This window comes from Phacochoerus africanus, chromosome 13 (genome assembly GCF_016906955.1).
Source record: "Phacochoerus africanus isolate WHEZ1 chromosome 13, ROS_Pafr_v1, whole genome shotgun sequence".
NCBI lineage: Eukaryota > Metazoa > Chordata > Mammalia > Artiodactyla > Suidae > Phacochoerus > Phacochoerus africanus.
The window spans coordinates 9,428,767-9,454,167 of record NC_062556.1 but is presented as its reverse complement, the minus strand read 5'-3'; the positions used below and the strand labels follow the sequence as shown (position 1 = coordinate 9,454,167).

The 25,401-nt window shown below is 44.7% G+C and overlaps 1 protein-coding gene across 1 annotated transcript in view; it reads right to left on the bottom strand.

Moving 5' to 3' along the window:
* KL (klotho) overlaps positions 1–23,137 on the bottom strand; it is a 52,288-nt gene extending 29,151 nt beyond the window's left edge. The window contains exon 1 of the mRNA XM_047756305.1: positions 22,322–23,137. Coding sequence (XP_047612261.1) covers positions 22,322–23,137 — 816 coding nt within the window. The remainder of the gene's footprint in view (positions 1–22,321) is intronic.
* Positions 23,138–25,401: the final 2,264 nt, after the last annotated feature.

The following is a 25,401-nucleotide window of genomic DNA, read 5'->3' as shown; positions in this document are numbered from 1 at the left end:
TTCCTCTTACTGCTATTTCTCCCCAGTCATTCTCTGAAACGTTCTCTCACTCCTTTATTCAGCTCAATTCTCATCTCCCCTGTGAAGGCTTGTTTGCTTCCCAGACACCTTTAGACATTCCTTTCCCAGCACCCTCTGCACACATAAGTTGGAGTAGTCATCATGCTTCTTCATAGATTAGCAGCTTTTCATCCAGACTGTACACTGTCCATCAGCAAAAGAGTTGAACTGAAACAAACAAAACATCCAACAACGTGAGATTATTCATTTACTTATTATTTTTTTGTTGTTGTTCCTTTTTTTTCTTTCTATAGCCACACCTGCAGCATATGGAAATTCCTGGGCCAGGAGTCAAACTGGAGCTACGGCTACCTAGGTCACAACCACAGCAATGCCAGATGCGAGCTGCATCTGCGACTTATGCTGCAGCTTTTGGCAACACAGGATCCTTAACCCACTGAGCTAGGCCAGGGATCCAACCCACCTCCTCAGAGAGACAACATCAGGTCCTTAACCGGCTGAGCCACAATGGAAACTCCACTTATGTATTCTTTTAGTCAAACATTTACTGAGTAGCTACTATGTGCTGGTCATGGTTCTTAGCTTACTTGAAACAATCTAAAAGGCCAACAACAGGGATTAGCTGAAATAACTCAGGAATAAGAGGTTAAGTGGAACAAATTAACTGTTAACTACAAATGGTCATGGATCATTTTCATAATTAGCTATAGACAACTCAGAAGCAGTATTACCTCATATGTGGAATCATATGTACATATTATAAAATAAATATACTTAGGACAAGACTTTGAAGGATTTGTACCAAAAGGATAATCATTGTCTCTACTGAGTGAGACTCTTGGCATTTTTTTATGTTTTGTTTCTCTGATTTTCTAACTTTTATGTTAATAAGAATGCCCTGCTTTTCTAATAAGAAAAATTAAGTAATAAAAGTAACTGAAATTTTCAAGTTTGGGGAATTTTCTGCTTCAACTTATACACTACATCACTTTTCTAAACTGATGATGTCTGTCCTCATTGTTTAACTATGTTTTCATATTTTGCACACGGACAGACGACATACATTTTTCCAAGTAAGTCGATCCCTCACCATTCAACACTTACTGATTTAGTGATCTCCTACTGTCATACATTTCAGTTGCTCTATAATTTAACAAACATGGAAGAACAGTTTCTTATATTTTAGCTTCATCATTTCTGGGGGAAAAGTAAGAAATGCATAAAACATTTGTAGAAATACAGAAAGTCTAGTAACTGAGATTAATTTTTGACCAGGTGATCTAGTTGATTATATTATTCTCCATCAAAATGTTTCTGATCAAGCTGTAGTTCATCAAATCATCTGCGATTCTTTCCCCAAAACTATACAATCCATGTGTTAAGCCAAACAGCTGGAATCTCTTTTCTAGCCTGTGCCGAATTTGGGGTAGGTGGCAAAGGATAAAAAGCTTTTAAAATACCCCTCATAGTGGAATGCGGCTGGGACCTGAGGAGGGCAATGGAGTATCCAGGCACGCAAATTATGATTAAAGGTACAGATATAAGAATTTATTCAAGGAGTTTCCATTGTGGCTCAGTGGTAAGGAACCTGACTGCATCCATGAGGTTCCGTGTTTGATCCCTGGCCTCGCTCAGTGGGTTAAGGATCCGGTGTCACCTGAGCTCAGTGGGTTAAGGATCTGGCATCACCTGAGCTCTGGTGTAGGTCGCAGATGCAGCTTAGATCTGGCATTGCTGTGGCTGTGATGTTTGCCGGCTGCTGCAGCTCTGATTCAACCCCCAGCCTGGGAACTTCCATACGCCGTGGGTATGGCCCTAAAAAAGACAAGAAAAAATTATTCAACATTGTGAAAATAATACTACTAGCTTAATTAGAGAAAAGGGTTAATACTCTGTGACTTTTGAAATAGGCATTTATGATAGAAAGTGTGGAATCAGAATATGAAAAATTTTGCACACAAAATTACTTGGATTTGATAGACTAGATTAGAGCAGGTGAGCATAAACTTCTGAGACAATGAGGATTAAAATCATGCAATCCAAATCATCCATTACAGGATGGATTAAAATACCAACAGCCCGGATGCTGAAAGTTGGAACGCTACTGCCAAAATGTAGCTATGATTAAGGTCTTGGACACAGGCGATGACTGTTCAGAAGCCCCTCACGTGTGCATGTGTGAAGTGAGGGAGGGAGACGGCCCTCCCTGATGGTGATGGTGATTGGCAAGTCCCCCAAAGCTCCTGGGGCTCTTCCCCAATTCTGTGAATCGCCCCAGTGACCTCCTAATACAGCGCTTTCTCCTCTTTATCAGTTTTAGTTTGGGTTCGTCATTTGCAAATACAGAATCCCTTAATATATATATAATCAAATTTGAGATACTATAAGAGCTACTCAAAGGCATACTTTTACAAGGAGGCAAGATAAAGATCAAGGCAGATTTTTTAAATCAAGGTGTATAATTTTGAACTTTTGTTACTGATGATCATTTTGTCTGGATTTTTCCAAAGTACATAAAAAGCCTTATTCATTTGTTTTTAAATAAAAAGTTCCTTCAAAGGAAGTAAAAATCATTTCATAACTCACTCTGGGTAAATACATCAACAGATCAGAGATTAGGTTTCTTGTCTCATTAATTTATCTGTACAGAACTAATCTACATCACTTAAATCATTCTATTTAATACTAAATCCTGCTGCTACAAAAATCCTTCCAAATCACTGACCCTAGGTTGTTCACAAAATATCCAGCCTGTGACCAGAATCCATCAGGTCCATTAATCACGACTTTCTCAGAGACACAGAGGAGTTCCAATTTCAAGGTTTTGCATCTGTTTTTCTAATAGCAATGAAATGAAAGGGACAGGTAAGGAGACAGGCTAGGTGAGAAAAAGCGACAAGAAGATAAAGGGCTCAGATAAGTGAGATATTCACAAGATCAGCAAAAGCACCATAAGTTTCATTAGTCAACCAGGCTCTTTTCAGTAAACATCTCTTAGCATAACCACCAGAGTAATTCTATAATACCCTCATGAAACCACTACTCTCCGATTTCAACAAAATTGAGAAAAGTGTTTTTCTTCCACAAGAGTCATTTTTACTTTCTCAGCGTGTATATCTGCCTCCTACCCAATTCTCTTGCTTCGAATTATCAACAGCAGATGCCAACCGACTTGATTCTCTGAGACTTGGAGATCATTTATCAGTTTCTAGACTCATTTACAGCTCTTTGCTTTTGAAATAACTCTATTTCCCCAGCCGCAGAGATCACTTTTCTCTAAAGGAAAAGTGTCAGGTGAATGTATGAGCGCTTCTACATTTGTCAGGCAGGCTAAGATTACGGCAATATGAAATATGTTTTAAGGAGTAGCTGACAGTGGAAAGGAATCTGCCTGCCTTCCCCTCTTTTTTCAATTTGCCTTTAGTGGTAGCAGTTTCTTCTCTTTTTTCTTTTTACAGCCACACCTGAGGCATATGGAAGTTCCTGGGCTAGGGGTTGAATTGGAACTTCAGCTGCAGGCCTACACCACAGCTACAGCAATATGGGATCCGAGCCGCATCTGGGACCTACGCCACAGCTTGCAGCAACGCCGGATCTTTAACCCACTGAGCGAGGCCAGGGATCAAACCTGCATCTCTTACAGACACCATGTTGGGTTCTTAACCCACTGAGTCATGATGGGAACTCCTGGTAGCAGTTTCTTCATGGTGTTAAATCAAATTTTTCATACCACAGTTTCCAGTCATGAAATCAAATTATGTGTAGCCACAGCAATTTTTAAAATTGTAATAAAATAGGGCTAATTTGAAAATATCAGATTTCCAGGTGTAGTAACGGTAAGTCTTGCTTTGTGACTTCTGCTGTGTCTGTATCAACATGTAAAATGCCTTTCTTATTATTGGGGTCAAGATCAAAAATGTTGGAAAGGCACTGATCTACGTTAGGGATATTTTCATTCTCCAAGTATTTATTGAACACCTACTGCATGCTTGGCCCAGTTCTGGCGCTTAGGGATCCAACTGAACAAGTCAGACAAAAACCTCTCCCCTTGTGGAACTTCCATCTTAGCGGAAGGAGAGGCAACAGAAAACCAACATAACACATCTAAACTAAAGAAGAATGTTAGAAGGTGATAAACGGTATGAAAAATAATGGATTAAAGTAAAAGAGGCCTGGGTGCCAAGGAGAGGAGATGTGATTTTTTTCTGGTGACACTCACAAGCATCTTTATTTTCCTTTCATTGACTATGCCTTAGTTTTAATCTTGTCATCTTCCATCCTGATAGGACAAAACCCTTACATGCTCCTATTGGGCAAGAATCATCTCCATTAACATCTCCCCTCACAGAACTGCAAATACCCTGATCCACAGTAAACAGCAAATCTGACAAAGGCACACTCCCTTCTGCTCCCCTAGAGAGTCAGAATGAGAGAATGGGATTAACCCGGGCAGGCCTGCTCTGGGCCTCAGCTCAGAAAGACAGCAGTAATCCTTCTGCCCATTTGCAAGTCTAGGAAAATTTTTCCTTACAGTCTCCCTTTGTGACCATAAATAATCCCCAAAGATTATTCTTTATCACACACAAAAAAGCTGGTCCCCTTGGGCTTTGGTCAGATTCATTTACAAATGTTCATCAAGGGTGTTAATTAACACGCAGAAGCCTCTTGGCCTGCAGTGCTGAGCAGCTTCTAAATCTGAAGAATGAGCTTCTGTCTGGAGGTTGCATAAGGTGTCGCAGACTGCATTTTCAATAGCCACTATGACGCCAGAGGCTGTGCGCCTGTCTTTTTTTTTTTTTTTGCTCTGCTTTTTTAATTGTTCTTCTAGGGTCTTCTATTCTGAAGTTAAAAGCCAAACCCAAGAAATGTGTGTTCACACATTTCATCTGCAGTATTTATGAATGTGGGGAACACTCTCCCCTCCAAGGCCCCAGGAAGGGGTGCTGGGAGACGCATTTTAAATGGGGTGTTTAGGGTGTGTTTCATTGGAGAACATGGTTTCTGAGCACGAGCATAAAGGAGGTGAGGGAGCTGTGGATCTGGAGACGGGGTGGGGTTGGGAGAACATTCCAGGCAGAGAGAAGATCCAGAAAAAAGTACCCTGCACCGGCCAAGAGCAAGCCCTTCCTCACTGGAAGGCAGTGAGTGAGGGGCAAGGGGCAGAGCTGAGGCCAAATGTGTTCACCACCCGTGAGGGTGTTTCCAGAACAGGGAACTAGAATCATAGCGGCTGGGTCTGTCTTCCTCCATGGTGGAGGGGAAAATTCAAACTGCAGGGCTTACAGAAGTAAACCCACGGGAGTTCCCGTCGTGGCGCAGTGGTTAACGAATCCGACTAGGAACCATGAGGTTGCGGGTTTGGTCCCTGCCCTTGCTCAGTGGGTGAACGATCCGGCGTTGCCGTGAGCTGTGGTGTAGGTTGCAGACGCGGCTCGGATCCCGCGTTGCTGTGGCTCTGGCGTAGGCCAGTGGCTACAGCTCTGATTCGACCCCTAGCCTGGGAACCTCCATATGCCGCGGGAGCGGCCCAAGAAATAGCAACAACAACAACAATAACAACAACAAAAAAGACAAAAAAAAAAAGAAGTAAACCCACGCACCTGCAGTCCACTCATCTGCGACAAAGGAGGCAAGAACATACAATGGAGAAAAGATAGCCCATTCTGTAAGTGCTGCTGGGAAAACTGGACAGCCACATGGAAAAGAATGAAATTAGAACACTTTCTAACACCATGCACAAAAATAAACTCAAAATGGATTAAAGACCTAGATATAAGACCAGATAACTATAAAATTCTTAAAGGAAAACATAGGCCAAACACTCTCGCACATAAACCACAGCAACATCTCAGATTCACCTCTTGGAGTAATGATAATAAAAACAAAAATAAACAAATGGGACTTAAAAGTTCCTGCACAGCAAAGGAAACCCTAAACAAAATGAAAAGATAACCCACAGAATGCGAGAAAATATTTGCAACTGATGAGAGATTAATTTCCAAAATTTATAAACACCTTCTGCAGCTCAATACCAAAAAAAAAACCAACCCCATCAAAAAATGGGCAGAAAATCTAAACAGACAGTTCTCCAAAGAAGACATACAGATGGCCAAAACACACATGAAAAGATGTTCAACATCGCTCATTATTAGAGAAATGCAAATCAAAACCACTATGAGGTAACACCTTACACTGGCCAGAATGGCCAGCATCAAAAAGTCTACAAACAGTAAGTGCTGGAGAGGGTGTGGAGAAAAGGGAACCCTATTACACTGTTGGTGGGAATGTAAATTGGTACAACCACTGTGGAAAGCAGTATGGAACTACAAATAGAATTACCATTTGATCCAGCAATCCCACTCCTGGACATCAATCCAGAGAAAAAGCATGACTCGAAAAGATACATGTACTCCAACGTTCACTGCAACACTACATACGATAGCCAAGACATGGAAACAGCCTAAATGTCCATTGACAGAGGAGTGGATCAAGAAGATGTGGTACATAAACACAATGGAATGTTACTCAGCCATTAAAAGGAAAGAAACAGCGGCATTTGCAGCAGCATGGATGCACCTGGAGATTGTCATGCTAAGTGAAGTCAGCCATACAATGAGACACCAACATCAAATGCTATCACTTACATGTGGAATCTAAGAAAAGGATACAATGAACTTCTTTGCAGAACAGATACTGACTCACAGACTTTGGAAAACTTTTGGTTTCCAAATGAGACAGGTTAGGGGGTGGGGAGACAGGCTGGGGGTTTGGGATGGAAATGCTATAAAATCGGGTTGTGATGATTGTTGTACAACTATAAATGTAATAAAATTCATTGAGTAATTAAAAAAAAACCTGCAGGGCTTAAACATGAAAGGAAAAAAAAAAGAAAAGCTTTTTAATCAAATTGTAAATGACATGGTTTTCATTGCCCCATCTTTATTTCTCACAGAGTAGCAATAAACACCAGGAAACAGCCACACGTGGTTTCTGCTATAACTCCTCGTGAGAGACTGTTTGCTTTCTTTCATTTTTCAGAAATGAGTTAGTTGTGGAAAAAAAAAAAGAGCTCAATTGAAATGCACTCTTTCATGACTGTTGAGTTCCCATGTAATCATTATTTCACTAAACAAATATTTATACGATGGGCAAGTTATTATGCAAGGGATATGGAGAGCTCACAGCCCAGGTGCACAAATGATTATGACAAAAGATTGAAAAGGAAAGTGCCACAAGGGGACTGGAACAACAACAACAACAAAAACGCAATGGGGATTCACAGAAAAAGAGATTTCTTCATGCTGAGAGAAGTCAGGGAAGTCCTCATGGAGGAGGCAGACTGTAAACCATATATTGAAAGATGTGTAGATCTTGGGAAGGTGGAAGAAGGCATTTTAAGCACATCACCGTGAGCTAGAAAGTGTGAGATGCTGGAGGGAAATATATTTTCTGAAGACAGTACATCCTCAATCGTGGGACTTTCCCACTCCTCCCACTGGGGGGTCTGTGTCCCCTTCCCTGGGTTGGGGGTTGTGACTGCTCTGACAGAAGTGACACTACACAACCTCAAGGCTAAATCAGAAGTCGACACTAACTCATTCTCTTGGGATACTCGCCGGGGGAAGCCAGCTGCTATAAGAAGTCTGACTAACCTGAGACCACGGTGCCGCTGAGGCTCATGGGTGGCGCGTCAAGAGCCAGCACCAACTGCTAATCATGCATCAGCCATCCCCGATGTCCAGCCCAGTGGAAGCCTGAATGACTGACTGGCAGCCCGCAGGAAAGCAGCCCTGATGAGCCCATCCCTAATTCTGACCCACAACATCTAAGCAAAATAAAATGAGTTTTTCTGTTTGTTTGTTTGTTTAAGGGCTGCATCTGCTAGGAGCTCTCCATTCTCTGCCAGAACCTTCCATTCTCCTGGCTCCATCTGGACCAGATGCTGTCTAGAACTGCTCTCATTTTAGGATCTTTTCTTTCCTTCCTCCCTCCCTCTCTCTCTCTCATTTGCATTTTAGGGCCACACCTGCAGCATATGGAAGTTCCCAGGCTAAGGGCTGAATCAGATGCAGCTGCCAGCCTACACCACAGCCACAGCCACAAAGGATCTGAGCAACGTCTGTGACCTACACCGCAGCTCATGGCAACGCTGGATCCTTGAGATCAAATCTGAGTCTTCATGGATACTTGCTGGGTTTGTTACCACTGAGCCACAACAGGAACTCCAAAGTTTTCTTTATTTCTTATGGATTGGAGCCATACTTATCTAGATCTCATTTCTTCATTTATTTACTCTGTAAATCCTCTCAGGGGAGATTACACAGAAGGCAAGTTTTCTAAATCTCTATATAACTATGTGTTCATTGTTTGAGGAACCCAGAACGGTCTTTATAGCTAAAGGCTTATATTCTGTAGTTCTGGAGCACTTTCTTGTACTATTTCTTTAATAATTACCTGTTCTCCATTTCTTTCCTCCCATCTGGAAATTCCCATTCTATTAGTTTGACCTTTCAAAGCTTTTTCCCCTTTCTTTGATATTTCCATTTCTGGAGTTCCTGTCATGGCGCAGTGGTTAATGAACCCGACTAGTATCCATGAGGACCCACGTCTGATCCCTGGCCTCACTCAGTGGGTTAAGCATCTGGCGTTGCCGTGAGCTGTGGTGTAGGTGGCAGACGCGGCTCGGATCCCGAGTTGCTGTGGCTGTGGTGTAGGCTAGCAGCTACAGCTCCGATTCGACCCCTAGCCTGGGAACCTCCAGGCATGGCCCTAAAAAAAAAGACAAAGGACTAAATAAATAAATAAAATTTTCCATTTCTTTTTTTTTTTTTTAGATGGTCTTTATTCTTTCACACAAGAGGGGAATGCCTTCCCCTAGGTTGATAGAACTTCTCATTTGAGAATTGGAGTGGTTTTTTTTTTTTTTTTTTCCTGTCTTTTTGCCATTTCTTGGGCCGCTCTGGCAGCATACGGGGGGTTCCCAGGCTAGGGGTCGAATCGGAGCTGTAGCCACCAGCCTACGCCAGAGCCACAGCAACGTGGGATCCGAGCCTGTCTGCAACCTACACCACAGCTCACAGCAACGCCAGATCCTTAACCCACTGAGCAAGGGCAGAGATGGAACCCGCAACCTCATGGTTCCTAGTCGGATTCGTTAACCACTGCGCCACGACGGGAACTCCCCATTTCTTTTTTGTATGATTTTGAAAGCATTTTTTTTACTTTACTTTTTGATCTTTTTACTAAACATTTTATTTCAAGCATCACATTTGTTGCTGTTCAAGAGTATTTTGGTTTTTTTTAACATCTTCTGATTGTTCCTTTTTTTGGCTGTGTATATTTATTTCCTGCATAATATATTTTTCCTGGGTAGACTTTCTGTGTATTTATTTTATCTCCACTGTTTCATGTTGAGCACTTTCTTCAAATATCTTTTGATCCTGACTCTCTATTCACAGTTAAGAGAAAAGTACTTAAAACTGGTCAAAAATTATAGGCATGGGAACACCTTATAGGGAACAAGCTATGCTCTATACTGATTTGCCAGGAAGCCAGCCACTTCATTAGGGAGCTCAGCCCGGAAAGTCAGTGAGTGAGATCCTTACTTTGGAGCCATTCGAGGTCTTCTGAGTGGACAAATATCTTCCCTTTCCCTACCAGGGAGACAGACGCTGCCTGCTGACAGAGAGGCTGCCCATCAGAGACATGATGGGAAATTTGTAGGTATAATTCCAGCTAAGCCCCTGTGTTCACCTTTGTGTCTCACCCCTGCCTTTGCCCTATGCAGCCCCAAAGCTCCACTCTTCCAATAACACTGGAAGGTATGCCTCTAGCCTCAGGCTTGGGAGTGGGGAGCATTCTCTGAAATTAGGTGGATTGCCTCATGATTATTATTATTATTTGCTTTTTAGGGCCGTACCTGTGGCATATGGAGGTTCCCAGGCTAGGGGTTGAATCAGACCTGTAGCCGCCAGCCTACACCACACCCACAGCAACACCAGATCCGAGCCGCATTTGCGACCTACACCACAGCTCCGGGCAACGCCAGATCCTTAACTCACTGAGCGAGGCCAGAGACCAAACCCACTACCTCACGGATACTAGCTGGATTCCTTCCCGCTGTGCCATAAAGGGAACTCGCATACTGCCCTTCTTTAGACAGTATCCACTGATTTCCTGTAATGATGGATGAAGATTCAGCTTTGCGTACAGGTAATTTCATTATACGGCAGGTTCTGGTCTGAATAACTCATACTCAGTACTGATATTATTCTGCCAATATGACTCTTACTCATGGCTGGGCATTATAATGTGCCAATTAAGACTAAGTTTTCTTTCTTATTTTTGTTTTCCTTGAAGTTAATAACTGCGTTGTTTTTTCATTTTCTTGATTTTCTTCATGCCTGTGGCTAATTCTTTCCAATAGTTTCTTAGCACAAACATCTTCAGGGTCACAGCAGCCTTCAACATTTTTCATGGGGACCCACTTCCAGAATCTTTGACTCTTCTGGACTGCTTGCTCTTAGGTCTGCTGCATATCTGAATTTCTGGGTCGATAATTCACCACATAGTCTTGGGTTAGACCTACTCTTTTGAAAATCCTGTCTTCTTCCTTCTTGTCTATATCATGTTACGTGGAGTTTATCCTCCAATAACTTCCTGATAAAAGTATTCATGGAGTTCCTGTTGTGGCACAGTGGAAACAATCCAACTAGTATCCATGAGGATGTGGGTTCGATCCCTGGCCTCACTCAGCGGGTCAGGGATCCAGTGTTGCCGTGAGTTGTGGTGTAGATTGAAGATGTGGCTCAGACCCCTGTTGCTGTGGTGTAGGCTGGCAGCTACAGCTCCGATTTAACCCATAGCCTAGGAACTTCCATATGCCATGGGTATGGCCCTAAAAAAAAAAAAAAGGGGGGGGGGTGGTTCATGGAAGACCTATTTTTTTGAAACTCTGAATATCTTGAAATCTCATTATTCTACTCTCATGTATGATTGACAGTAGAGATAAATAAATTCTGATTGGAAATAATTTTACTTCCTTTCTTCTGAATGGCATAACTCACTGGTCTCTGTGGTGGCCACTAAAACGTACCTCTCCGTTCTCCTGCTGTGAGGAGCATAACTGACTGATGACTTCCCACTGCACGGGACCTGAGGCCATGCTTCTCACAGACTTACTCCCTTTCGGGTGAACATGGCAGGGGCACTAAGGTAGACCCATTCCTGCAAGCCATGAACCCCTCCAACGGTAATCTTGCTTCAAGGACTCTCATTGGCCTGGCTGGATCTTTCTTAGACCTGTAATTCCACCTGAGACCGTTCCCGCCCCATCCTCCTCCCTACCCATTGTCTTTCATGGGAGTCAGACATGCTTCATGGTCTAAAGGCTCTTCTGCCTCCTCTGGCTCCTTCCCCTTTATCCTTCACAGTCGTTGCCCCTCAATAAATGTCCTGCACATCTATCTAATGCTGAACTGACATGTGCCTCTCAGAAAGACCAGACAAATCCAAGGGAGGCTTTGTTTCCTGGGAAGCAAAGAGAATGCCACTGTGAGTGATATTTAGGGAGCAGATGAAGGGTGCCCTAATTGCTAAATATGTCACCAGTAATAGCCTGGGGAAGTGCAATGATTCAGGCACCTCAGTGCCTACGAGGAGAGGAGATCTGACTGGTTCCTGCTACACAGTCCTGGGTCCCTACAGAGAGACAGGAGAACCAGAGAGTCTCACTGGTAGTTTACAGAGAGGCCCTTATCTCCTTGTTTAAAAGAGACCCAAGAAGAAAAGTTTCACCATGAAGGCAGTCACCAAGCTTCTGCTGCACCTCACCTGCCACGGTCCCAGTGAAGAAAATGAGTCACGTGTTCTAGCCAAAAAAAAGAACCAACAGGATCTAAGTAAAGCCTCTAACATGAAAGACTGAGACCGACTTAAATAAAGGGCACGGGGCGGGGGTGGGGTGGGGGAGAGCAACTTTTTGCGGGGAGAAAACTTGGAGGAAACTGAGAATATACCTATACCGAGAGCAAAAAAAGCCAAAAGAAGAAAAAGAAAACTCAGTCAAAGATACAAATTTCTCATTGTAAAATAAGATAAATCATAGGATATAAGGTACAGCATGGTTATTGTAGTTAATACTGTGTTGTGTATTGAAAACGGCTAAGGGATTAAGTCTTCAAAGTTCTCCTCACAAGAAAAAAAGTTGTAACCATGTGTGGTGATGAAAGTTAACTCGATTTATGATGGTGATCATTTCTAGAATATACAATATTGAATTATTATGTTGTACACCCGAAACTAATACATGTCGATTATATCTCAAAAAAGAAAAGTAAATTTAAGAAACCCCAGTAAATTCTTAAAGAGTTAAAAGAGAATATGTTTGATCTGGAAAGTAAGTATTGGATGATATGCTAAAACAGATGAGTGAAAAGAACACTTGTAAATTAAACACATTATGGCAGAAATGAAAGGGGTTTTTTGTTTGTTTCTTTCTTTTTTAAGGCCATACCCAGGGCATATGGAAGTTCCCAGACTGGGTCTCAGCTTGAATACAAGCTGTGAGCTGTAGCTGCTAGCCTACACCACAACCATAGCAACACGGCTCCAAGCACACTGTGTCTTTGACCTACAGCACAGCTCACAGCAACACTGGATCCCCGACCCGCTGAGTGAGGCCAGGGATTGAACCCAAGTCCTCATGGATACTGGTCAGGTTCCTTACTGCTGAGCCACAAGAGGAACTCCCAGATCCTATCGATTCTTCATTGTCTACTCATGTTTAAGAACCAGAAACAAAAACTCTGACTGGAAGGCCTGGGCATGCAGGTGGGGCGTGCTGACTCTGAGCATCACTTCCGAGGGATCTGGCTCTGCCATGCGTTGTGGAGCTTGGAGGATCAGAATCTCAGGTCTTTCCACATGAGCTCATCAGACTCCCTGCCAAGAAGTCACTTGACAAACATTCCGAGAGCCTGGTAGGATGGTGGGAGTGGAGGCCTGGGAAGGGGTGGAGGAGAGGGGCTGGGGACCAGGTTGGGGAGGCGGTGGTGTGGGTCTCAAATTTCAGTCACATATATTCACTTAGTCCTTAATTTCAGTGGTGCTCATGCCCTCAAGATGTGTCTGATGTCTTTCAGTCCAGACACTTTCCATTTTATATTCTCCAGAAGATTTGAGTTTTCTCCCTGAGTGGAGAAGGGATATGCCCAGTAGTGGGGTCTGGGGGAAGAAACACAGAAATCTACTTGTTTCTTACACAGCTTTCAACCTCTTCCTCTCATTTTAGCACCCACGCCCTGCATGTCCAGTTCCAGAGTACCCGGCCTTGCTATTCTCTGAGCCTCTGGAAGATTCTGCAATCGAGGGATTCATTCTTGGCTTCTCCCACAGCCAACCTAGCAGTTGGTTTGTGCAGAATCGCTGACTCAGGAATACGCATCCATCTGCTTCTCGGCTTCCGAAATTTTGTTACTACTCTGCTCTCTCCATCACCCTGGTCTTTCTCCCTTTCCCTTCCTCCTTCACACCTTCCCTCCCCTCGCCTGCCCCAGCTTCTTTTTTTAACTGTTTCTTTAATGAAGTTTCGTGTCGTTTCAAGAGGGAAAAAAAATTAGATGGGTAAACTCAATCTGTCTTCTTTTCCTGGAAATACCACTTATGGTTTCTCCATCTCAAAAGTAATTCATTTTGATTATAAGACAATTAGAAAAAATCCAGATAATCAGAAAGAAAAAAAATCACCCATAATCCCACCACCCAGAAATAACCCATCGTTAACATCCTTTTTTCCTTTTACATTGGGAGGTGGCGGGGGGAGGGGAGCATTCTTTTATCCTGCAACAAATATCTGCAAGGCTCTGAATACAAATGCAAAGCAAAATAAACATGACTCCTGGCATCTCAAAGCTGAGGTCTTTGAGGGGGAAGACAAACAAATTATTTCAATAAAACGTGGGAAGTATTATTAGAAGAAGGGCAGTGTGGGATTTTAGGGGCGGGGGTAAGCAGGGATCTCAAACCTTGGCTTGGGTGTGTCAGAGAAGAAGCTGGGGGAAGGGAGGCAGCTGGAGAGGGCGCAGCACAGCCAAAGAGCTGGGGAGGGCTTTCTGCTTAGTCACACTTGTCATACTGCAGAGACAGGTAAGGAGCGTGATGTATCAAATGGCATTTTTCTCTTGATAACACACCGTGTGCAACTTTTTAATCACCATATGTCAACTTTTTAATGGCCAGTACTATTTATTCCACTATACTGCACACTGCTATTCCTTTAACCCGTCGCCCTAATATATAAAGGTTATTTTCCATTTTTAAGAATTACCCACCATCTGTAGTAATCCTCCTCTTACCTTTGCACACTGAGGATAAAATTTAATAAGATTAAAAGTTCCACAACAAATGACAAAAGGAGATGACGGGGAAGTCTGGCTTAACAGTAGTTCACATGGGGAAGAATGAAAAAAGCCTGAGAGGTTTTAGATGACTGAATCCAAGTCCATAGGGAGGTGACAGCCGAAACCGTCCACGCAGTCTTGGCACAGACAGGATCTGGTGTCCGGGACAAGAAATATGCGCTGAACATCTGGCGCGGCTGCAATTTGGTGTCAGCACATCGGATCTTAAGAGAAGCCTCCAAAGGGTCTGGGCTCACTCCTCCTACTCGGTGTGCCTCCCTCCTTCCCCCCTGAGCTGCAGTCATTCCCCAAACTGATCCTGTGGTATGAACTGCGGACCACTCCACCTGGCCTGGCTGCACGGCTGGCTTCCAGAACCCAGAACCCAGAACCCAGGACCCAGGACCCAGGACCCAGGACACCTGCCCTGTTTTGGGCGCCCTCCGTCATCTCTGCTATCCACAGCCCCCGGGGAAGAACAGTGGACACAGACAGCCCTGCTCGGCTCTTTCCTCAAAGACCGCCCCCGCTCCCCCCAGCGGAGAGAGAAAGGTCACCTCTCCCCCCTCCCTCCCCACCTTCTCCTCAAGTGTCTGAAGATAAAGAGGCCTCTCAAGGGCCATATCTGAATTCTCAGAATTCAACCCCGTTCCTGTCTGCCCGCAGCAGGCTCCCAGGAAGGAGTCCTAAGGCAGTGCCAGCTCCCTCTAATTCTTCTCGGAGGAGAAGCTGTGTGTGAGAAGGAAGGCGAAAACGCTAGGAAGGACACAGTGGCCTTTTCAGACCTTTGAAAAGCTGTCTCGTCAAAAAGCTATTTGTTTTATTCTCCGGGATTTGGGATGCAGAGACAACCAGGGGTGAGATCTGTACAGATGTAGGTTTCCATTTGATATAAAAGATAAAATCAAAAGGGCAACTTGAGAGGAGCTGGGTTCCTCTTTTTGCAAATAGTCAAGCAGAAGCTAGAGGATCCCAGGACCACCGCAAGGAGCTGGTCCTGAGAAAAAATGTGACCTGGGATTGCTCTGGTGCCTTCTCTTATTCTAAACGCCAAATAATAGTGCACTCTCAGACATGGAAATAATATCTGCTTAACTATTACATTTAAACTTAATGTGCAATACTGGCTTCAGTTTATTTTGAGTATTTTATCAAACTATAATGATACTGGTTCATGGATGGTGGTCTGACATCCACACTTTAAACAATAATGTTATTAATTTAAAATCTATTCAGACCGGGGCCATGCAAGTTCACTAAATAGCTATCTTTAGGCAATATATCAAATTACATCAGTCATATACTTTATTATACTTCTTCTAAACATTAAGAAAAGGTACTTGGTAATATATCTTATGTAAAAAAGGTTATTTTAAAAACGATTTGGGAGTTCCTGTTGTGGCACAACGGAAACAAATCCAACTAGAAACCATGGGGTTGCCGGTTGGATCCCTGCCCTTGCTCAGTGGGTTAAGGATCCTGCATTGCTGTGGCTTTGGTGTAGGCCTGCAGCTGTAGCTCCAATTTGACACCTAGCCTGGGAACCTCCATATGCTGCGAGTGAGGCCCTAAAAAACAAACAAAAATAAAGAAAGAAAAAGAAAATAAAAATGATTTGAGAATCTTTGGTCAAATGCTATTGAAATAATTGCAAAGACTCTACCCCATTAAATGCCACAGGTTACAGATGAAGACGTTAAGTGAGGCAACAGTTTCTAAAGCCTTCTACTCCTTCACCTACACGGCTCAAGAGGACCATTTCTTCAGTACTTTTGTTTTTATTGGTATTATTATTGACAATAAAAATTCATACCTCACCGTTGTAGAGCTCTTTACATTTTCAGGACATGTTCACATGCATGATTTCATTTTAGTTTTCACAATGTAGCTGAGCAGTGGACAATGTGGCAGGATCACTGCTTGTTCCCCTTGATTTGCGGAGCCCTTGGCTCTGCAGCAGGAATCCCCACGCTCCTCACATCAGGAACTGAGTTCTGCCAGTGCAAGATCAGTGGGAGAGATGGTGCGGCCTCCAGGTCAGCCACTCACAAGGTCACATTCTCCCCCTTCCCTTCTTTCTGGGTCCACTGGATGAAAATGAGGGTATTATTTGCCTTGGAAATGTGCAAACATCACATACCTATCAGGGTAGGAATTTTTTGCCCTGAACTTCCTCACTCTTTAAAACTCCTTTCCAGATACTGGGTGAGAAAAAAGGTTGTGGATATTCAATTTGCAAGAAAGAAAAGAAAAAAAAAAAGATGCTTTGAAATAAGTAAGATTATTTTACATCTACATTTATTCATTCATTAAAAAAATGTGTCAGGAGTTCCCGTTGTGGCGCAGTGGTTAACGAATCCGACTAGGAACCATGAGGTTGCAGGTTCGGTCCCTGCCCTTGCTCAGTGGGTTAATGATCCGGCGTTGCCGTGAGCTGTGGTGTAGGTTGCAGACGTGGCTCGGATCCCGCGTTGCTGTGGCTCTGGCGTAGGCCGGTGGCTACAGCTCTGATTCGACCCCTAGCCTGGGAACCTCCATATGCCGTGGGAGTGGCCCAAGAAATAGCAACAACAACAACAACAAAAAGACAATAGACAAAAAAAAGTGTCAAATACTTCTTGTGCTCTAAGAACTGAGATAAGCAGTAAAAGGTTTTTTGGGGGTTTTTTTGGGGGGGGTCTTTTTGCCTTTTCTAGGGCCGCTCCCATGGCATATGAGGGTTCCCAGGCTAGGGGGTCTAATCAGAGCTGTAGCTGCCAGCCGACACCACAGCCACAGCCACAGCAACTCGGGATCCGAGCTGAGTCTGCGACCTACACCACAGCTCATGGCAACGCCAGATCCTTAACCCACTGAGCAAGGCCAGGGATCGAACCCACAACCTCATGGTTCCTAGTCAGATTCGTTAACCACTCAGCCACGACGGGAACTAACTTACCCAGTCTTTATTTCTTGTCCTCTCACAGGCATGTATTTTATTCTTTTCCTACACCTAAAATTTCCTTTATGGCTTAAAAAGATAACATTCATTGAAAGAAATGCACCTTTTGTACAAATTAATTATAAAACTCTGACTTGTAGCAATCATATTGTTTGAAAAATTAGGACAACTTGGGATACTTCTGTGTGCAAAATTCATGACTAACTGAGTATTCAGGCATCATGGTTGGGCACCATTCATTTTGCACTTAAGCGATACACACACTGACATCACCTGGATGCTTGGTAGTCTGTCCTTTCTCTCTTCAGGTCAAAATAACAGACATTGTTAAACATTGCTATGATTTTGAAATGATTTTATTAGTAATTTCTTAGTTAAATTTTTTTCTTGTACTTGATGATAACCTTCAAAAAACACTGTGTTCAATCAGACTTTCAAAAAGGAGTGAGTCAAGCTCTTCAGGAGATACTTCAGTCATTTCTGATTAAACACACTATTGAATTAAGTAGTTTATAAAATACATTATTGCTCAACCCAGTTGACTATTCCAGCCACAAACCAAAAACATTTTAATGAGAGGAAAATTGGGAGAGTGCTTCCCAAAAGTGCAGAGCATGTATAATTTGAGCATGTAGCTTGTAGACAAATTGCCTCCACTATTACTTGGGGAATGAAAATTCAACTAGATAACAAAGTCATTTCCAATGCATGTTCCTAAAACCAGCCAGAAGAATTCCATCTCTCATTCTGAAAACGTCTTCATAGTGTCGCATAGTAACTATATTAGTGTTGCATAGTTTTCAATTGCATAGCATCACACGGTTTTCAACTGTTTGGGAACTTTTACAATGGACTCATACATTTGATGATGAACCCTAAGTTTTTACTGAAAATGTCAGATTCTTCCCCATTAAATTGACTGATCTTCCTATCTGATTAGGATTTAGTAAACACCCCCCCCCCAACGCCTTCCATAAGAAAGTGGCTGCAAAGATTGACAAAAGAGCAGATTCTAGGATTGCCAGTTTATAAAGGCAAAGTCAGGCTATTAAACAGCCAGAAGCCACTTACTGAGCATCTCCCAAGGGCAAGATGGCATTTTAGGATAGAGGAAGGGAACACGGTTTTCCTCGGTTAAGGAATTACCCTGCTACTGAAAAGGAAGCAAACAATTAAGTAAAAGGAAAAGTGTGGTCGGAGACATCAGAGTGAACCATTGTGGGATTCCACAGAAGGAAGAGCTAGCATCCCACAGAAGGAAGTGTGGGGCCAAAGGGAGCATGTAAGCTACTTCTTAAAGAAAAAGTGGGATTTTAATTAAAAAGGGACTTTATCTTGTTTACACTAATGATACCCTTGAGCATGTCCATCATGTTACAATGCATGATGGACCGAGGGCAGAAGAGATATCAGCTAGGAGGCTATTCCAATGATCCAGGCAGCATGTGTGGGGAGCTTAGACCTGTAGCTGAAGATAAAAAGATAAGTGGTTGGATTCTGTGTACAATTTGAAGGGAGGCAGAGCTATCGTATCTGTTGATGGACTGGAAATAAGATGTAAAAGAAAGGAACTAAGGTTTGGGGCCCAACCACCTAAAAGGGCAAAGCTGCCATAGTGGAGATGGGGAAAAGAGAAATTTGCTTTTGGATGTTAAATGTGACATGCCTATTCAACATCGAAGTAGAGAAGGCAGTTGTCTATCCAAGTCTGGAGCTCAGGGCAGAAGTGCTGGCTGAAGATTCAACATTTGAAGTCATCAGGTTATACAGGGTAGTCAAAGAGCTCACTTGGAGTGAATGTGGAGACGACCCAGAGGGAGCCCTAGGCACTGCAATATTTAGAGGCAGAGTGAGGAGCAAGAAGCAAAGGGGGCTGGGAAGGAATCGCCAGCGAGCTGAGAGAAAAAGTGAGGTTCTGGAAGCCATGCTGAGGAAGTATGTTAAGAAAGAGAGAATAGCGGCTGGACAAATGCTGTGGACAGATCAGCTGAGACAGGAGCACAGGTGCTCTGCATGATACACAATGCCAAAGTAATAGTGCTCAGCCTCACCTCCTTAAATGGAAGAAGTTGTCTTTTCCCACAGGTTCCTGGCACAAACCTTTGCAAGATTTCTTGGGTGGCCCCTGTGTATTTTCAGCGTGGTCCTAGTCCTTTCAGAAACACATGGGCAGAACAAAAACTCAGTGGCACCCACCACTGGAGCTGGACTCCCAACTACATGCCTTAATACTAGTTGTGCAGGAGCCACCAAGAACCATTTTTCAAGAGCTGTGAAGGCACAGCAGTCCCTCATCAAGTCATAGAGAGAAGGTGTGTCTTCTTTCTGGGTTATACTCAGATGAGCAAAGCATCTGGATACCTAGGGCTCTGCAGGGAAATCCTTCTTTTGTTCTGGCTCTGTCTGCCCCCACCCTTTCTCCCTCTCTCTCTCTCACACACACACACACACAGACTATTTTTATCAAGGTTTACTAAGTTCTGAACCCCCTTCCCCAAAACAGAGACGTCTGTTTTGAGCAAAGCATCTTCCTCCCCATTATCCTTCCTGCAGTGTGTCCTGCCAATCTGCAGACCTGCAATGATTCTTGAATCTCTGGGGGTGGTTAAATTTCCAGCCTCCCCAGAGGGGTCTCCTTAGTCCACTCCTAAATTAGCAGAGGCACTGAATGGGGCGGGGAGGGGTGCTGGCCAGCTTTATCCTTCACCACCATCAGATTCCCCAAATGCAAATAAATAGGCTAGGAGCTCAGCAGCCTACTACCAGCAATATCTAAGCCCTGGATCAAATGTTCTATTACCAAAATACTCCATTACCAGAATTTGGGGTATATGATTTATCTTTTCAAATAAGATCAAAACTCCCCCATCCCCCTCACCCTAACACATACACCAAGAAAGAACACTGAAATCAGAATGAAAATATCATAGGAAAACATTAAGATACCATTTTTGATCATGACAACTTACTTCAGAAGATGCAAGAATGACTACACTCCAAACCAAAGAAATGTGAAAGCAAAATTAATATTTTACAGCAACAATAGTTTTGTTTGCAGCATCAGCAAAACCAACTGTCCACCAGTGACTAATTTCTTATGAACACAAAGTTCACTGCATTTCTGGGAAGAATAGTTAGTGTTTGGCAAGTTTTTGTGTAAGGATACAAAAATATAACTGGGAAGTTAATCAAAAGACCAAGAGTGGGCACAAGAATCAAAAGCATGTTGACTATTTAAAATACCAGAGTACTAGAAAGCTCCTGTAGTCCCAAATCCTTATCTTGTTCATGGAACAATCCTGGAAGTGTCTATAATAAGAATTGATAATTTTATATTCATAGAGTTTATTACATGCATTTTAAGAATAGAACTCATTTGATTTAAATATAAAGTAGTGACTCTGCAGGAGTGGCCTATTAAGTCCTTCACTTGGTCCACAAATCTCTTGTTTATGGTATAAACTGAAATTTGCTTGTATTTTCTTCAAAAGAGGGGCCAGCTTTTCCCATAGTTTTTCTATGACCAACCATGAACAGGCACTATTTGGAGTCTTCTGATTCCTTAAAAGAATTAACAGACTGAAAAAGTTGATTATCACTGGTCTAAAGTATCTTAATGAAAAATATCTATCAATATGGAATCACTAAAATCACAAATTTTTTGTCAAACAAATCCCACATTCTTTTATGATCTGTGGTAGCAAACAGGTTTTGTGGAGCTGACACACAATCTAATTAGCCATTATTACAACATTACCAGCAGCTCCAGGCAGTAAGTCAACTCAATAGCCCAGTACTGCTCTGCTTCAATTATCTATGGCTTCAATTAGAAGTGTGTAGCAGTGGTCTTCATCTTGAATTTGTTCAAAATATGTTGCTTAATTCTAAACTTAAAAATAGATCTTCCAGTTGGCCTACAAATCACCTAAATATGGTGCCAAAAGTTATACATTTAAACACTTTCACTATATATATAAAATAGTCTCTCATCATACAAATCTCTGTACAAAGTGTGCCAATAACTGACATTATAAATGAACCCTCAAATCAATGAGATCTAATCTTGAGCACTAAGTAAAGGAGGAAAAGGAGGAAGAATTATTTGGGAGACAGCTTTATCATGGCACATCAATTCTTCCTGCTGTCAAAATTTATTAAGCCCTTTTGCACAAGGTGTTAAAAATCAATTTTGTCAGGCTAATAATCTCATCCCTGAGGAATCCTTCCAACTGGAGAGAGCGTCATGGAAATAGAGTTGTTGTAGGACCCAATCTGTATCACCCTGTAATTGTTTTTGCATTTTATGGGTAGCTTTGTTTAAGATTATATAAGGAGTGATACATACCCCTGCTGATTAAGCAAGGCTGGGGGATGCAGTTCTCAGTCCTGCTACAGAAAGAACTTCCAAAGACAGTTTAAACCCTGCTGTGCAAGAGATGCGATTTTGATACCTTCAAATTCTCTGCAGCGTGAATTTATGCCACAAGCAAGATAGATTTTATTGGATTGAAACTGAACTGAGACATTTCCACAAACTGTAGCAGAGAGTAAAGCTATCTCTGTGACTTTCTGAACGAACTGGTTTCTTTCCTCCGTGCTCCTCATGCTCCCTGTGGCTGCTCCTAGCCCTCCCGCACCTTACCTCTAGGAATATCTCTACCCACAGAGAAAGGAGCTCCCTTTTCTCACAGGAGAAACTGGTTCCAATTTCTTTTTGACAATGGGCTCAAAAGGGCACTCATTCAGACACCAACTGCAGGGCTTCCCTCCCATTTCAACTCCAAGCCTTCCGGGGAAGCCCGAGATGCTCAAGCCGCCATTCCCATCCTCCCCGGTGTGAATCCCAGGTGACCTCACAGATGTGCTCAAACGGAGCCTCGTCTGACTGGAGGCTCAGCCACTCCTCTAGCCCCCTGGCGTCTCCTGCGGCCCTCTCCCCAGAGTGGCCCCTCGAACTCACCAGGAGAAGGTTGTGCGCCACCAAGTACCCAAGCTGCGGGCCGCCCCGGACGCCGGGGGCCAGGCGCCCGGTGGCATAGCCATGCCAGGCCACCACGTAGGGGTTGTCAATGGTGATCCAGTACTTGACCTGGCCGCCGAAGTGGCGGAAGCAGAGCTCAGCGTAATCCCTGAAGTGGTCGGCTAGAGCGCGGTTGGCCCAGCCTCCGTAGGTGTCCTGCAAGCGCTGGGGCAAGTCCCAGTGGTACAGGGTCACCACAGGCTGCACGCCCAGCTCCCGCAACCGCTCCAGCAGACGCCGGTAGTAGCGCAGCCCCTCGCGGTTGGGGGCGCTGGCGATGCCAGTGGGGAGCACCCGCGCCCACGAGATGGAGAATCGGTAGTGAGTGACCCCGAGTTCGCGCAGCCCCTCCGTGTCCCGGAAGACGTTGTTGTAGCTGTCGCTGGCCACATCCCCCGTGGCGGGCAGGGATGGCGACGGGACGCCCGACGGCAGGCCCGCTCCTGGGGGCCCGCTGAGGGGCGCCGCGGGGCGGTGGGTGAAAGTGTCCCAGATGGACGCGCCCTTGCCGTGTTGCCGCCAACCGCCCTCCGTCTGGTAGGCGGCGCTGCCCACGGCCCAGAGGAAGCCGTCGGGGAAGGTGTCGTGCAGGAGCCCCGCGGCCTCAGGGGCCGGAGGGCGCGCGAAGCGGGCCCAGGTCTGCGCGCCGTCGCCGGGCTCGGCGCGCAGGCAGCGGCCGCTCAGGGCCAACAGCAGCAGCGGCAGCGGCAGCGGCAGCGGCGGCCACGGGCGGCGCGGCGGGGCGCGGGCGGGCATGCTGCGCGGGAGCCGGGCGCTGGGGCGCCGCGCCCCTTTATGCCCGCGCCGCCCGCCCCCCGCCGGCGCGCCCACCCCCGCTTCCCCGGCGGGCCCTGCTGGCAATAATTACCTGGGGCCCCGCGCCTCCCCCCGCCCTGGGTTGGGGGGCGGGGGCGCAAAGGGCGAGCGGGCGCCGGCGACCCGGGCGCGATAGCTGGCTAGGTGCAGCAGGCGCCGCTCCCGGACGTCGGAGAAAAAGCACCTGTTCCTCCCGGCTCCCAGGGGCCGCTAGGGATGGTTCAGCGAGGAGAGTTCCCTGCGCGTCGCCTTCTACATACCACCCGCGCACCCTCCTGGAGGAAGCCGCTGAGCCGAGGCGCGTCGAAGGAAGGCGGCCACCCACCTTTCCCGAGGTGGGCGCAGGATCTTTGCCTGACCTCTCCGGGTCCTCCCGCAGGGAAGCACCTGCTTTCTCTTCGAGTGACTGACATTTACTAGAGCCGGTTGGGAACTGGCGGAGATTGTACGGGGAGGTCAGGGCAGGAAGGGCCAGGTCGGAACTTGCAATGTTTGGAGAGAAGGACTGGGGGTGGATTTTCTCTTGAGGTCTTTTCAGGGACAATGCTCCCGTGAAGGCCCACCCGACTCGCGCAGCCTGAATCGCAAGTCCTGTGGGGCCCAGTCTAGGGTGCTTTCGAGGAAGACAAAGGAGATGCATGACTTGCGATGGCCTTTGTTTTCCTCTCCCTCCTACTGTTATCTTTTAATGGTCTCAGACCACTTGTCCTCTAATTCCATCTTGCGGAAATGGTAAACTTCAAATGACAGTTGTGAATGTCCTTGAAGGGGGGGGGGAGAGGGAGAGAGAGAGAGAGAGAGAGAGAGAGAGAGAGAGAGAGAGAGAGAGAGAGAGAGAGAGAGAGAAAGGTTTGTAACTATCATCCACCTCTGTGATCCCTTTGCATCTGTTTTTTGAGTAATCTCACATTTTAGCTTTCAGCTCTGGTTCAGGAAGCCCCCTGGTCTCACACAGGCTACCAGATCAGTGAAGGGAAAAGGGAGGAGGGATTTAGCCCAAGCACCCTCTACATCAAAATAGAGTAATGACGTTTTTCTGGTTACCAAAGACAGAAATGGTGGAGACCCAGTGTCTCCTTTGGGTGTGTTTACCTGGTCTGTGAATAACTGGAGAGGAGTGGAGTCCGGGTTTCACCTCTGTGATCTTGGGAGGGACAATCTCTCCAAGCCTTGGGATCCTATCTGTAAAATGGAGATGGCCTGTCTGTCCTGCCACCTTAGAGGCTTGTGATGCTTACATGAAAAAAGATGTGCATACAGAGAACTCAAACGTGGAAAGCCCCAACAAATGTAATTAGCTCTTGCAAATATCTTCGCCTTTCTCTCTAATACGATGTGCCTCAATCCTGGCACACCTGCATCTGTAATGAATAAGATCCTCATAGAAATACATCCATTCTTTTTCTTGGTTTGTTTCTTTTTAAGCATCATATAGAAGTTCTCTGGGCTAGGGGTCCAAATTGGAGCTGCAGCTGAGGCCTTATGCCACAGCCACAGCAACACCAGACCCAGCCTCATCTGAGACCTACCTACCCACTGGAAGCTTATGGCAACACTGGATCCTTAACTCACCAAACCAGGCCAGATATCAAGCCCACATCCTCCCAGAGACAACGTCGTTGGATCCTTAATCCACTGAGCTACAGTGGGAAGTCCAAGGTACATCCATTCTTATCATGTGATCATCCCTGCTCTGCTGTTTCATACAAACTTAAAATCAATCAAGTTTTAAATTTTGCAGATGAAGATACTTTTATTAATTTCCTTAAAATATAAGTACAATTTTTTTTTTTTTTGCTTTTTAGGGCTGAACCTGCAGTATATGGAAATTCCCAAGCTAGGGGTCAAATTACACCACAGCCTCAGCAACATGGGGTCCCAGCCGTATCTACAGTCTACACTACAGCTTACTGGGACGCTGGATCCCTACCCACGGAGGGAGGCCAGGGATAGAACCCACATCCTCATGGATACTAGCGGTTTGGTTTCCACTGCGCCACAGAACGCCCAGCACAATAAATTTATTCCAGTATTTTATTAAATATTCCCAACTCCAACTAGCATATATTATCATGATTAGTACGATTAAGCCATCAGGCTGGAACAATACATTGCTATTCTGTTACATGTGGCATCTACATTTTTTCCATAAACGTGATATAACAAACAGTGACACTCCAGCAATTAAAAAAAATCATACCACA